The 14,323-nt window shown below is 41.0% G+C and overlaps 1 protein-coding gene across 3 annotated transcripts in view; it reads left to right on the top strand.

Moving 5' to 3' along the window:
• The window catches only part of SLC24A5 (solute carrier family 24 member 5), a 112,646-nt gene that overhangs the window by 53,344 nt on the left and 44,979 nt on the right, over nucleotides 1-14,323 (top strand). For all 3 annotated transcript variants that reach the window (XM_073618673.1, XM_073618675.1, XM_073618672.1), the window contains 4 exons: nucleotides 2,328-2,431; nucleotides 2,979-3,079; nucleotides 9,910-10,193; nucleotides 12,647-12,853. In XM_073618673.1, coding sequence (XP_073474774.1) covers nucleotides 2,328-2,431; nucleotides 2,979-3,079; nucleotides 9,910-10,193; nucleotides 12,647-12,853 — 696 coding nt within the window. The remainder of the gene's footprint in view (nucleotides 1-2,327; nucleotides 2,432-2,978; nucleotides 3,080-9,909; nucleotides 10,194-12,646; nucleotides 12,854-14,323) is intronic.

Here is a 14,323-nt window from a genome sequence, read left to right as displayed (position 1 = left end):
TAATTACTGTAAAATAATACATTTGGGTATCAGATCCTGCTTATTATTATACAGGATTTATATAGCGCCAACAGTTTGCGCAGCACTTTGCAACATGAGGGCAGACATTCCTTATCCCTAGTGTAGCCCTATAAAGAATTCTGTAACAATCGATTGGAAGCTCTTCCTCCTAAATAGTAATGAGCCCGATGTTCGAGTCAAACTTAAGTATGACCCAAATTTAGAACATTATGAGCCGTTCACGGGAAATTCGAGCGCCACGAAACGCCCCATAATGAACAGCGATTCCGTCAATGCACTGCGAGATCGCAGTGCATTGACGGCTGCTGATTGTCCAAAGCATGCACCTGACCTGCATGCTTTGACCAATCACAGCGCACTCTGCTGTGAGAGCCATGATTGGCCAAAGGCAGGTTGCCTTTGGCCAATCATGGCTCAGGGGCTGAGTCCACGCCCCACACTGTTAGGCTGCCTTCGTAGCGGCCGTACATAGTTTTATGAATGAGAGCAGCAAATTACATTTGTAAAGGAAAAAATGTAATTTAAAACTGCTCGTGGCTGTAATGTATTGCCGGATCCTGGCAATATAGATAAAAATCATTGAAAAGAATGGCGTGCCCCCCCCAGTCCATTACCAGGCCCTTCAGGTCTGGTATGGATTTTAAGGGGAACCCCACACCAAAATGTAAAAAAAAAATGGTGTGGGGGTCCCCTCAAAATCCATACCAGACCCTTATCTGAGCGCGCAACCTGGCAGACCGCAGGAAAAGGGGGGGACTAGAGAGCCCCCCTAAACCATACAAAGCCATATGCCCTCAAAATGGGGAGGGTGTTTTGGGGTCCCCCCCAAAATGCCTTGTCCCCATGTTGATGGGGTCAAGGGCCTCTACCCCACAACCCTTGCCAGTGGTTGTGGGGGTCTGCGGGCGAGGGGCTTATTGGAAACCTGGAAGCCCCCTTTAATAAGGGGGCCCCCAGATCCCGCCCCCCCATGTGAATGGGTATCGGGTACATTGTACCCCTACACATTCACCAAAAAAAGTGTCAAAGTAAAAATTACACACTTTGGGACAATTACAAACTTGTCCCAAACTGTCTAATGTAATTTTGCAGTGGTACTGTTATAAACACAGGAAAGATGCGCTACTTAACAGGCAGACTAAGGACACCCTTCCACCCCCGGCACGATATTTAAAGTAATATTTCATTTTTATCATTTTACTTTAAGCATTATTAAAATCACTGCTCCGGAAAAAACTGCTGTTTTTTAAAACTTTTTTTTTTGCATTGATACATGTCCCCTGGGGCAGGACCCAGGTCCCCAAACACTTTTTATGACAATAACTTGCATATAAGCTTTTAAAATTGGCACTTTTGATTTTTCATGTTCGTGTCCCATAGACTTTAACAGTGTTCGTGTGTTTGCGCAAATTTTTTGCCTGTTCGGTGCAAACCGAACCAGGGGGTGTTCGGCTCATCCCTACTCCCGAGCAGAGCAGTGAATGACCCAGAATTTATTCTTAAAGGAGAAGTATGTCCAAAGCACTTTTGACCATATTTCTCCTATGGCTCACAAGAGTGCACTTAGTTTTACACTCCTGTGACCCATATTCAACCAAAAGCATGCTTAGAGCGGGTTCAGGCTCTGCAGGAATCCCGACATTGTCCAGATCCACCCAGATGCCTGACCGGCAATTTTGATCTGTGTGTAACCCATTGCTTGCAGCCAATCTGCTACAGAGTTGATCAGTGTATTCTGATAGTTGAGAGCCCCCGTTGTCAGAATACAATGTTCCAGTGGGGGGATTCCTGCATCTACCTTGCTTGTGTGCTGAGTGGCTGCCCTGCTGCATTTTGAACACTGAAGGTTGCTTGCTCAACACAGGTGCCCTTCATAAATAGCTTGGCATTTTTCAATGATTGCAAAGCATTCTCTGATTGAATTAGATGAAGATTGTGACATCAGTGCTCCACCTCTCCACTTCCAATCAGAGAACACTTTGCAAAATGCAAAGCTATCTCTGAATGACGCCTGGGCTGAGTGAGCAACCTTCTGTCTTCAAAATGCAGCGGAATAGCCACTCGACACAGGACCCGGAAGCAGGTAGAGATCATTGGATTAGTGGTGTCTACTTCAGTGATTTCCAGCTTCCAGAGGGATCAGTCAAGTATGATATCTGCATAGTTTCCTTGGTTCAAGCTGAACCAACATAGCTGTATAAAAATATCTATATCTAGAATGTATCATTAAAACTGTTCAGATCTGACCTTTGCTAGAATTTCCTGATGTTTCCCCATATAAATGTTCACTTCATCTTGTATTGCAGGTGTGTTTGTCACCAAAGGGGACATTGGAATCAGCACTATTGTTGGATCTGCTGTGTACAATCTCCTTGGAATATGTGCTGCTTGTTGTTTGTTATCAACTGCGGTATGGTACCTGGTGTATTTTGCATATATCCAAGAATAAAGGTCACATTATGTAATTTAATGTTCATAATATATATATAGATATATAGATATATATATATATATATATATAGATATATATCTATATCTATATCTAATATATATTACACATTTCAGTCTGCAGATGCTATGATTTTCTAAAACTGTTTTTTAGTGTATACAAAGGATTAAATGTGTGTACAATGCAAAGTCAAGGCTTCATGTTAAAATTGTATGTGGTTTTCCAGGTCAACTCTGTATTGCTCTGCTGTGGTCAATGTATTTGAATGATTCATACATTCACGTCTCAGATTTATCATATAATGCCCAACAGTGCCAGACAAACATTCAAATTAGCATTCATATTCCTTTATTCTACATTTGCTAGGCTACTAGATAACCAGCTCGATTTACATGTCTACAAATATGATGAACAAGTACCAAGAATTTTGGTAGCACTTGGGGCATACAGTACCGTGTTGGCTCAGCAGACTGTATTTGAATGTTACTTTCCTTTTTTTTTCATACAGATTACAAGGCTGTCTTGTTGGCCCTTATTTCGAGACTGTGTTGCATATGCAATCAGTGTAGGAGCAGTAATTGGAATAACTTTTGATAACAGAATTTATTGGTAAGAAACATTTTAATAAAAGTATTTATTATTATTATAAAAAATTATATATATATATATAATTTTTTTTTTTTTTTTTTTTTTTTTTTTGCAAGATGACCATCAGAACTTTATATAATGACTTTACTCTTAGAATGTAGACCTCTGCTCACTCATAGTCCGACTAGGCTAAAAAAAAACCATACTCATTAAAATGATTGTCTACACAGTCAGTAAAAGAAAGTAGGGATTAAAACTTTGAGTAAAAGAGTGAACTTTCCTGTTTAGAGATACAGTACTGTGCAAAACAATGCTTTCAAAAATGTATATATTTTAATTCTTTATTTTTATCAATTTACAAAATGGAAAGTGAGTGAACAGAAGACAAATCTAAATCAAATCAATATTTTGGTGTAACTACTCTTTGGCTTCAAACCAGCATCAATTTTTACTCTTGAACACTTTGTACGCTTGCAAAAAGTTAGCGATTTTGTAGGATTAGAGTCCGGTGTATGATTAACCAATTATACCAAGCAGGTGCTAATGATCATCAATTTCATATGTACAGCATCTCACAAAAGTGAGTACACCCCTCACATTTTTGTAAATATTTTCTTCTATCTTTTCATGTGACAACATTGAAGAAATAACACTTTGCTACAATGTAAAGTAGTGAGTGTACAGCTTGTATAACAGTGTAAATTTGCTGTCCCCTCAAAATAACTCAAAACACAGCCATTAACCACTTCCGGACCACCCACCATCGTTATATGTCGGTACTTTGAAGAGGGATATCGTTGTTATGGCAGCAGCTAGCTGCCATAACCCTGGTATCCCCTTCTTCAGTAGGCAGTCCGCTTCAAGATAAAAGTGGTCTCGGATTCGCTGTGAGATCACTTTGATCGGCGGCTGGAGAGGGCCCCCCCTCCCGCCGCGCTCTGGCGCCCTCCGCCGTTTACCGGAGCCGTCGGCAGCAGCGGAGGCGAATAGATCTTCTCCCTTGTGTGACGTGGAGACGAGAGAGGGGAAGATGGCCCCCACCCGTCTCCATATCATTGCAGGTCAAAACGTCACTTCCGTCCATAGCTCTTAAAGGGCCATATTTTTTTGTGTATTTTATTTTTAAATGACAACCGTTTTATTGCATTTTAGTGTAAATATGAGATCTGAGGTCTTTTTGACCCCAGATCTCATATTTAAGAGGTCCTGTCATGCTTTTTTCTATTACAAGGGATGTTTACATTACTTGTAATAGGAATAAAAGTGACACAATTTAAAAAAAAAAAAAAAGAACAGTGTAAAAATCAAAGGTAAAATAAATAAACCTGTAGCATTTTTTAAACGTCGCCTATGGAGATTTTTAAGGGTAAAAGTTTGTCGCCATTCCACGAGCGGGCGCAATTTTGAAGCGTGACATATTGGGTATCAATTTACTCGGCGTAACATTATCTTCCGCAATATAAAAAAAAAATTGACTCACTTTACTGTTGTCTTATTTTTTTTAATTAAAAAAAGTGTATTTTTTCCAAAAAAAGTGCACTTGTAAGACCGCTGCGCAAATACGGTTTGACAGAAAGTATTGCAATGACCGCCATTTTATTCTCTAGGGCAGGGGTCTCAAACTGGCGGCCCTCCAGCTGTTGTGGAACTACAAGTCCCATGAGGCATTGCAAGGCTCACAGTTACAAGCAGGACTCCCACAGGAAGAGGCATTATGGGATTTGTGGTTTTGCAACAGCTGGAGGGCCGCCAGTTTGAGACCCCTGCTCTAGGGTGTTAGAAAAAATGTATAATGTTTGGGGTTCCAAGTAATTTTCTAGCAAAAAAAATGTTTTTAACTTGTAAACAACAAATCTCAGAAAGAGGCTTGGTCCCTTAAGTGGTTAATGTCTAAACCGCTGGCAACAAAAGTGAGTACACCCCTAAGTGAAAATGTCCAAATTGGGCCCAAAGTGTCAATATTTTGTGTGGCCACCATTATTTTCCAGCACTGCCTTAACCCTCTTGGTTTAGGTCTGGAGAGATGCTTGGCCAGTCCATCACCTTTATACTCAGCTTCTTTAGCAAGACAGTGGTTGTCTTAGAGGTATGTTTGGGGTCGTTATGTTGGAATACTGCCCTGTGGCCCAGTCTCAGAAGGGAGGGGATCATGCTCTGCTTCAGTATGTCACAGTACATGTTGGCATTCATGATTCCCTCAATGAACTGTAGCTCCCCAGTGCCGGAAGCACTCATGCAGCCCCAGACCATGACACTCCCACCACCATGCTCGACTGTAGGCAAGACACGCTTGTCTTTGTACTCCTCACCTGATGCCACACACGTGTAGCAAGGGCCCAGGCCAGAGAAAGCTGACATCCTTCTGTATGTAGTGGGTTGTGAGGCATAGTGGGTGCAAAGATGGTGAAAGTCATTGGACGCCAGACACTTCTTGGATGTAAAAGAGGTTTTATTTCTCTTAAGCCTTTTTTGTATTTTTGGGGAAGAGAGGGTTAGGGCCAGGACACCCTTAGATAATTGCAGACTCCGAGACTTCAATTGGAGGACAGCCATGCAAGGTAAGCCTCCAGCAAGAAGCCACTTCTGCAAGTGCAGGAATGCTGTCTTCTATGGCAACAGTCTTTAACAGTTCCTAACACAAACCTTAACAGTTCTTTCAGCTTCACTACAACGTCTCCTTGTAGTTCTTCCATACACTGAGCTCCCGTTCTCTCACTAGACCCTTTGATTCACTGCCACTGACAGTGAATATATTAAAACAGAACATAGCTCACCTGGCTCCACCCGAATATATAGGTTATACCAGCAGGCCAAGGGATTCAAGAAAAGCCCTGCCCATTGGCTGAGATACCCCACATACCCATAACCTGACCTTAGGTTGCCCTTCTCATATCTAGTACCACCAAGTACCCGGCCCCCTAGTGGTAGAAGAGAAAAGTGAAACAAGGCAAATCAATAGATCTCTATCAATCAACCAGGATAACTACTCCTGGCAAGTAAAGTTGTGAGGAGCTCCCGGCCTAAACTACAGGGTGCTACACATGCTTGACACCATCTGAACCAAATACGTTTATCTTGGTCTCATTAGACCACAGGACATGATTCAAGTAATCCATGTCCTTATTCTGCTTGTCATCAGCAAACTGTTTGTGGGCTTTTTTGTGCATCATCTTTAGAAGAGGCTTCCTTTTGGGACAACAGCCATGCAGACCAATTTGATGCGGTGTATGGTCTGAGCACTGACAGGCTGATCCCCCACCCCTTCAACCTCTGCAGCAATGCTGGCCACACTCATACGTCTATTTCCCAAAGACAACCCCTGGATATGATGCTGAGCACGTGCACTCAACTTTAGTCGACCATGGCGAAGCCTGTTCTGAGTGGAACCTGTCCTGTTAAACCGATGTATGATCTTGGCCACCGTGCTGGAGCTCAGTTTCAGGGTCTTGGAGATCTTCTTATAGCCTAGGCCATCTTTATGTGAAGCAACAATTCTTTTTTTTCAGATCCTCAGGGAGTTCTTTGCCATGAGGTGCCATGTTGAACTTCCAGTGACCAATATGAGAGTGAGAGCAAAAACACCAAATTTAACACACCTGCTCCCCATTTACACCTGACACTTTGTAACACTGAGTCACATGACATCGGGGAGGGAAAATGGCTAATTGGGCCCAATTTGGACATTTTCACTTAGGAGTGTACTCACTTTTGTTGCCAGCAGTTTAGACATTAATGTCTGTGTGTTGAGTTATTTTGAGGGGACAGCAAATTTACAATGTTATACAAGCTGTACACTCACAACTTTACATTGTAGCAAAGTGTCATTTCTTCAATGTTGTCACATGAAAAGTTATAATAATTTATAAAAATGTGAGGGGTGTACTCTTGTGAGATACTGTAGGTTAAAAAAGACAGTCGTTAACTGAAACAGCTGTGTAGGAGGCTTAAAACTGGGTGAGAAACAGCCAAGCTCAGCTACTAAGGAGAGGTTGTGGAAGACCGTTTCATGTCACAGGTCATACACCATGGCAAGACTGAGCACAGCAACAAGACACAAGGTTGTTATACTGCATCAGCAAGGTCTCTCACAGACAAAGATTGCAAAGCAGACTGGGATTTCTGTGCTGTTCAAGCTCTCTTGAAGAAGCACAAAAAAAGGCAATATTGAGAACCGTAGACACAGTGGTCAGCCAAGGAAACTTAATGCAGCAGATGAAAGACACATCATCTTCCCTTAGACATCAGATGTCCAGCAGTGCGATCAGCACAGAACAGGCAAAAACCAGTACGACCCAGGTACACCCAACTATTGTTCAGAGAAGTCTGGCCAGAAGTGGTCTTCATGGAAAAATTGCAGCCAAAAAATATATACCTCTAATGTGGAAACAAGGCTAAACGACTCAACTATGCACGAAAACCTAAGAATTGGGGTGCAGAAAAATGGCAGTAGGTGCTCTGGACTGATGAGTCAATATTTGAAATCTTTGGCTGTAACAGGAGGCAGTTTGTCAGTGAAGGGCTAGAGAGAGATACAATAATGAGTGTCTGCAGGCAAGAGTGAAGTATGGTAGAGGTTCCTTGCAAGTTTGGGGTTGCTTTTCCACAAGTGGAGTTGGAGATTTGGTCAGGATCAATGCTGTCAATGCTGAGAAATACAGGCAAATACTTATCCATCATGCCATACCATCAGGGACAGGGAGGCATGTGATTGGCCCCAAATTTATTCTGCAGCAGGACAATGACTCCACACATACAGCCAATGTCCTTAAGAATCTACAATGTAAAGAACGAGTCCTGGAAGTGATGATTGGGTCCCCCACAGTGCCCTGATCTCAACATTGAGTCTGTCTAGGATTACATGAAGAGAAAAAAGAATCTGAGGCAGCCTACATCCACAGAAGATCTGTGGTTAGTGCTCCATGATGTTTGGAACAACCTACCTGCCGAGTTCCTTCAGGCTGGGTTCATACCGCAGCACGCTCTGTCTCACAGCAGGAGTCCGGTGCGTCTCCATTCAGTTTCAGGTCAGATTTCAGTCCAACTTTTTGGCTGAATTCGGACCTGAAACGGACCAAAAGATGCACAGGACTCCTGTGCAATAAGCACCGGAGCAGCTGCAGAGATGTGTGAACCGGCTCCATAGAGAGCCGGTCACAATCTCCTGCTATGCGAATTTGATGCGGAGAAACCCACATCCAATTTGCATAGGTGTAAACCCAACCTCAAAAACTGTGTACAAGTGCACCTAGAAGAACTAATGTGGTTTTGAATGCAAAGGATGGTCACAGCAATTGTCAATTTTGATTTGGATTTCTCTTCTGTTCATTTACTTTCCATTTTGTTAATTGATAAAAAAAATTTAGCTATTGACACTTATATTTCTGAAAGCATTCTTAATTTGCGGCATTTTTTTTTTTTTTGCACACCTGCTTAAAACTTTAGAACAGTAGGGTATGTCATCCTTAAAGTGACCATTGGCCTATAAACCATACATTTTCATGTGTGACCAACAATTCACTGTCAAAGTAGGACTGATGGCCCGCAATTCGGAGCTGCTGCTTCTCCAATAGATACACCACTGGGTTTACCAAACTATAACAGTTGTGTAAAATTGCTAGATATATACAGTGGCGGCCGGTGCTTAATATATTGGGGGGGCGACAAACTAACACCAAACCCCCCTGTGTGGTGAGATGGGCGGGAATCTGGCGATCGAACAACACCCCACCCCCCCTCGCCACGGGAATGCGGCAATCAGGGCATTGCCTTTTGGAGTCGGGGAATAAAGAGCCGGGCCATTCATTCTCCCAGGCGAACAGGAAGTGTGTCTAAGACTCCCTGGCCAATCGCGTCACAGGAATTGCTTCTTGATTGGCCAGGAGTAGAATCGGGAAGACAATAGTGAATTTTAATTCACAGTTGTCACACAACTGCTAAAGCCCACCTTTTTTTTTTAAGCCAATTAGAGCCTCAGGCTCTAATTACGTGCTTCAAAAAGAAACACCCCCCCCCCCCCGGAATTCATGCGTCTGGCGACCTGCATGGATTGGGGGGGCGCCCCGTGCCCTTTATGAACTGGCCACCACTGGATATATAATGTAGAGGCCAAAGCTGTTACAATGCAGGTAATGTATCAGCATGATGATGAGGATTATAGGGACCTCTATACCAGATTTCACAATGTAGGAATCAAAGAAAGAAATCATTTTCAAAATCTGCAACAGCAAAGCTTTTATCTGCCTTATCTCTAGCCTACTACTGAAATTAATATATTGTGAACTGTGTTAATAAGTCAGTGTCGGTAAACCAAAAAATTACCAACACAATACTGGCCAATAACTCCTTCTTATCCAGTAGTAGAGCCTCAAGACTTGTAATGCAGAACAGGTGTAGTGCCTTTATTCTGCACCACTTTCTTCAATCACTGACCTGCATAATAAAGTTTTTCTAATTTAACTGGCTCCAGTCATGCACTGATCACAAGCTGGCATTGGCAGTCACATGTCCTGGAGATGAGAGGGCTTTCCACCGAGCAGAAGCAGGATTAACACTTACAAGGAATCTGCCAACTGTACAACAAAATGCTGCAGGGGGTGACTTAAACACATTACAAATGCCAGTGTTTTGAGGAAAGAAAACATTACTGATGTTAGTGATTGGGGAAAGGGGTGCTGATGAAAAGGCAGGAGACATGGAGGAAGAGGTCTCCTTTCACAAAGAAGAACCTTCCTAACCTATCGTCATACTATAAGTTATGTTCATTGTGCTTTTTTGTTTTTGATCTTTAACTAAAATTAGGCTTTACGTCTTTTTATCTTTTATCTTTTATTATTTTCTTTTTATCGTTACAGGTATGAATCTGCTTCATTGCTTTTGGTATATGCACTCTACATTGCAATGTTGTGCTTTGATATTCGAATTAGTCAATACATGATGAGGAAGTTCAGTCCTTGCTGTAGATGTTTTGCAGAAGCATTAGAAGAGGGTACTGAGCAGCAGCCCTTACTGGGCTGGAAAGAGGAGAGCGTACGCGTGGTTCGCCATAATTCCCGGTCAGATAGTGGTATCTTTCAGGAAGACTCCGACTATTCTCAACTCTCCATGAGTTTACATGGACTTAATGAGCTTTATGAAGGTAAGTATTGGCTGTATTTTATAGCGTATGTTTCTTCTTTCTTTACATTACCAAATGCACATCTAATCAGATGACTACTCTAAGATCATTCATGAAAATGGTCAATTTTAAAATTGCAGACAATCCCTTGTTGAAACCAGATTTCTTTTGCATTGGAGGCCATGTACACCAACTTGAAAAAAACAGAACGATTTTATGCATATTTAGCATTGCATTCTTCAAGACACCATTCGCAAGAAGTTTTTTTATTTAAACCCAAAAAATAAATAGGAAATTAAACATTTTTCATAAAGAATTCTACAACAGCTATGAACATTCAGTTATAATGGTAAATATAAGAAGCTAACCTCTTGGACAGCTTGGACATGTTTTAGACCTGGGAGAAATAATCAAAATTAAAACCAATTCAAAGGAAGAGGAGACAAAATAAGCAATAGGTCAGTGCTGTGGAAGAACTCAAGACACCATAGTCGAAAGATTTTAAAATTAAGGCAGCCCATAGACTGTTTTGAATCTTGGCTGGTTCAGCAGGAACCAGCCGAAATTCAAATCATGTATTGGCAGGCTGAATGTACCCATGTTGATCGATCAATCAACTTGGGCTTAACCAGCCTGCCGGATTGTACATGTGATTATTGCTAGTGGCTGGTATAGCCGCTAGCAATAATCGCTACCTTCTCCCAGCGATGCTTCCCCCGCACCCTGCTGGGGGACTGGCGCACACAGAATCTGGTGCAACTGTATATAGTAATCAATCAACTTCCAGGTTTTATTGCCAAAGCTTAATTAAACAAGCTAAAGTTAGAAGTTGCTTGGTTACCATGCACAGCTGCACCAGATTCTGTGTGCACCAGTTTTAGTAAATCTCCCCCAATGTCTCGGTGGAAGGGATTGCCCTGTTGAGCTGTGCTGATGGGGAAATCGAGTGAATTTCTTTCCTACAGAAGGTCAAGGGATTTTAAGGTCCACAGTGCCAGAGACAGAGGGGGAAAAAGTCTGTACCATATACTGTATTTTTCCCAACTTACCTGCACCTGTTTGGATCACCAAAGACTGTTGGGATTAGCAGTATAGAAGCACAAAGGTTAATAAGGACCATTGATTACTTCTGACTGGTTGATATGGGTAACTGTCCCTTTTTATTTATTTATTTATTTTAACATAATTTTTTTTTTCTTAACAAAGCAGTCATATGATTAATATTGTAAATGACAAACGCATAACCTCTGATTGCCGTCAACGGAATTATATCCCATAGTGGCTAACTGTAAAAAAAAGTGCGATTAAAGGTGAAAGTCTAAGTTTTTAGTTATGAAAAAAAAAAGCAGAACAGGGATGGAACTTACATTTACCTTCACCCCCCTCTCCGTCCCCCATCCCGTCCTATACCCCCCATAGTCATAATCTTCCAGTGCTGCAGAGTTTACCATAACTGGTTAGAAATGTCATTGGCACTTGTCAAGAGTGTCGACTTTGCCCACCCTTTCTGCCCCCTCCCTCCTTTATTAATACAATCTTTAGTGTAGCTTCCATCAACTAAAAAAAATCTATGAATGGAAGAATTGCACCTTTCATTCATTCTCCCATTCTCTAGCTTCCATCAGTGAAAAACACTTCATGAATAAAGTATAGCTTCTATGAATGGAAAATGGAGGCAGAGTGGGCGGACATAGTCCAGCCGCTCTCTAAACCCCTACAAAATGAGAAGCTTACAGCTCAGGTGGGGAGGTGTGCAGAGGACATTAAATTTCAACTAAGAGACCAGCAAGCCGCTCAAGGGACGCTTCAAGTACTTTTTTTTTTTTTTATTAAACTAAACATAAGTTTTAATGTAATTAGTTGGTCTTCGTTATTGCAGTACTTCACTTAAAAATGATTAATTTTGACAAACTTCTGTTTAACAAATATCCAATTTCATTGTAAGGAGGAACTCCTCCCTTCCATAATCTGGGAGTTATGCACTTTGGTGTTAGCCACTGCATGCTTCTGCCTTTCTTATACTAAAAATCTCTTTTGAGAGCTGATGGTACTGTCAAGCACTGTCCTTTACAATAAATGCAGATTAAAAATCCATATAAAACCTTGGTACGTTCTAAATCCAAGGTATAACTGCTGTCTAACCCACTTTTTTTTTTTTTTTTTAAGCAATATGTCAGGTCTGCCAGCCAAAGGAGAGCAAATCATTAAAGATGTATTTTAGTGCAGCAAAATGGATATAGACCTTTACAACCATGAACCATGATGACAAAGGAACATATAGATTTTTGACTGCTGGAAAATCAGCCTTCTTACTTACAGGGTTCCCGTGGAAGGAATCAAGACTTCCCCTGAAAAGCCTTAATTGATAGTTACAAGCTTTGTCTCCAAGGGGTTTCCGTTCCTTTTCTGACAGATGTCACTGTGGCTTTTGAGCTTCTTTTGTTACATGCATTTATTGTTCTCTTATATAACAGATCCTCCAAGTGTGTTTGCAATGCCTGACGATGATTTGAAAAGAATTATGTGGGCCCTCTCATTGCCAGTCATTACACTGTTCTACCTGACTATTCCTGACTGCAGAAGAAAATCTCGGCATAATTGGTTCATTCTGACTTTTATTATGTCAGCTATTTGGATCTCTGGAGTGACTTACATTCTAGTTTGGATGGTGACCATAGTGGGTGAGTATGTAGTAGAACTATTTCCATGCATTTGCTTTTATTACTGCCTTTATGTCATAATATATAAAAAATATATATTTTTTTCTAATTGAAGTAGAACTATAGTAAAAACTTTTCTATCCATTTTTGCATAGAGTAAGAGAGGGTTATAACCTCTGACAGTGTTTGTTTGTTTTTTTTCCATCTGTATCCCAGAGTTGAGATTTACCTTTTTTTAGTTTCTAATCCATAGCCAAAGCAGGAAGAGAGACTAAATCCCTGCAAATTTAGGGAATCCCTTGAGTAGATATGTGCACTGACAAAAAATTTGTTGGTTTCCGTTTCATTTGTTTTTTTGCTTTTTTCGGAAATTTGAAAATTCGGAAATCTGAAAGAAAGAAAATCGGTAAAATTCAAAATAACTAATAACTATTAAATTACAGTGTTGCACTTCCTAAATAACTACCAATACATCCGTAAAGAGAATAGATGATTAACTTGCATTAAAGCAAGATACTGAGTGCACAATCAAATATTCGTGTTCCCTGACTAGGAGTAGTGAACAATACACAATAATAAAATATACGTGTTCCCTATATGGGAATAGTGAACAATAGACAATAAAGATAAAGTCCACACACTCAAAAAAAAATAATAGAATAAAAATAAGAGTCCAAATGCACAAAAAATAATCCTCAGAGTCTTCTGCACAAAAACGCACAACACACCACTAGTGCATAAACATTGAAAATGCAAGTGCTCTCCTCCACCTCAATATCCTAGCTGCTCACCTCACGTTCTGACCCCTGTTTCACCAGAAGGTCAGAAAAGGCAGGTTCCCTCTCAGGGATATAAACAAATTCAGTTACTGAAGAAGTCACGGTGGTGTAGTAGCCCATTTGACGTAACGCGTATAGGGGGAAGAAGTTGCAGTGGCAACGTCATCCCACGAGCATCTTGTCGTTTCTATGCATCCTGAGCCCGCACTGCTCAAGTGCTGCGTTTGTAACGGTTTAATGTTTTTATGAGTAAATAAACCGTTTTGATATACAGAGAGCACTAGATTTTGAGTGTGTGGACTTTATCTTTATTGTCTATTGTTCACTATTCCCATATAGGGAACGCGTATATTTTATTATTGTGTATTGTTCACTATTCCCAGTCAGGGAACACAAATATTTGATTGTGCACTCAGTATCTTGCTTTATTGCAAGTTAATCATCTATTCTCTTTAAGGATTTATTGGTAGTTATTTAGGAAGCGCAACACAACACTGTTTTGTTATATATACTTTATATGTGAAGTGAACGCATTTTCTGTGTGTGCAGCAGCCAGGTCGGGGGGGGGATATTTTTAAATTTTTGGTTTGTGGTGGGATTTTGTCACATCACCTACTACACATATCACTACATAGTGATTAAGGTTATTATCCTTTGCGCATTTTCTGTGTGTGCAACAGCCAGGTGGGGGGATTTTCCATTTTTTTTTTTT

Source organism: Aquarana catesbeiana, linkage group LG03 (assembly GCF_042186555.1).
Source record: "Aquarana catesbeiana isolate 2022-GZ linkage group LG03, ASM4218655v1, whole genome shotgun sequence".
In the NCBI taxonomy this organism is placed as follows: domain Eukaryota; kingdom Metazoa; phylum Chordata; class Amphibia; order Anura; family Ranidae; genus Aquarana; species Aquarana catesbeiana.
The sequence above is the reverse complement of the archived record's forward strand: the minus strand, read 5'-3'. Positions and strand labels throughout refer to the sequence as shown.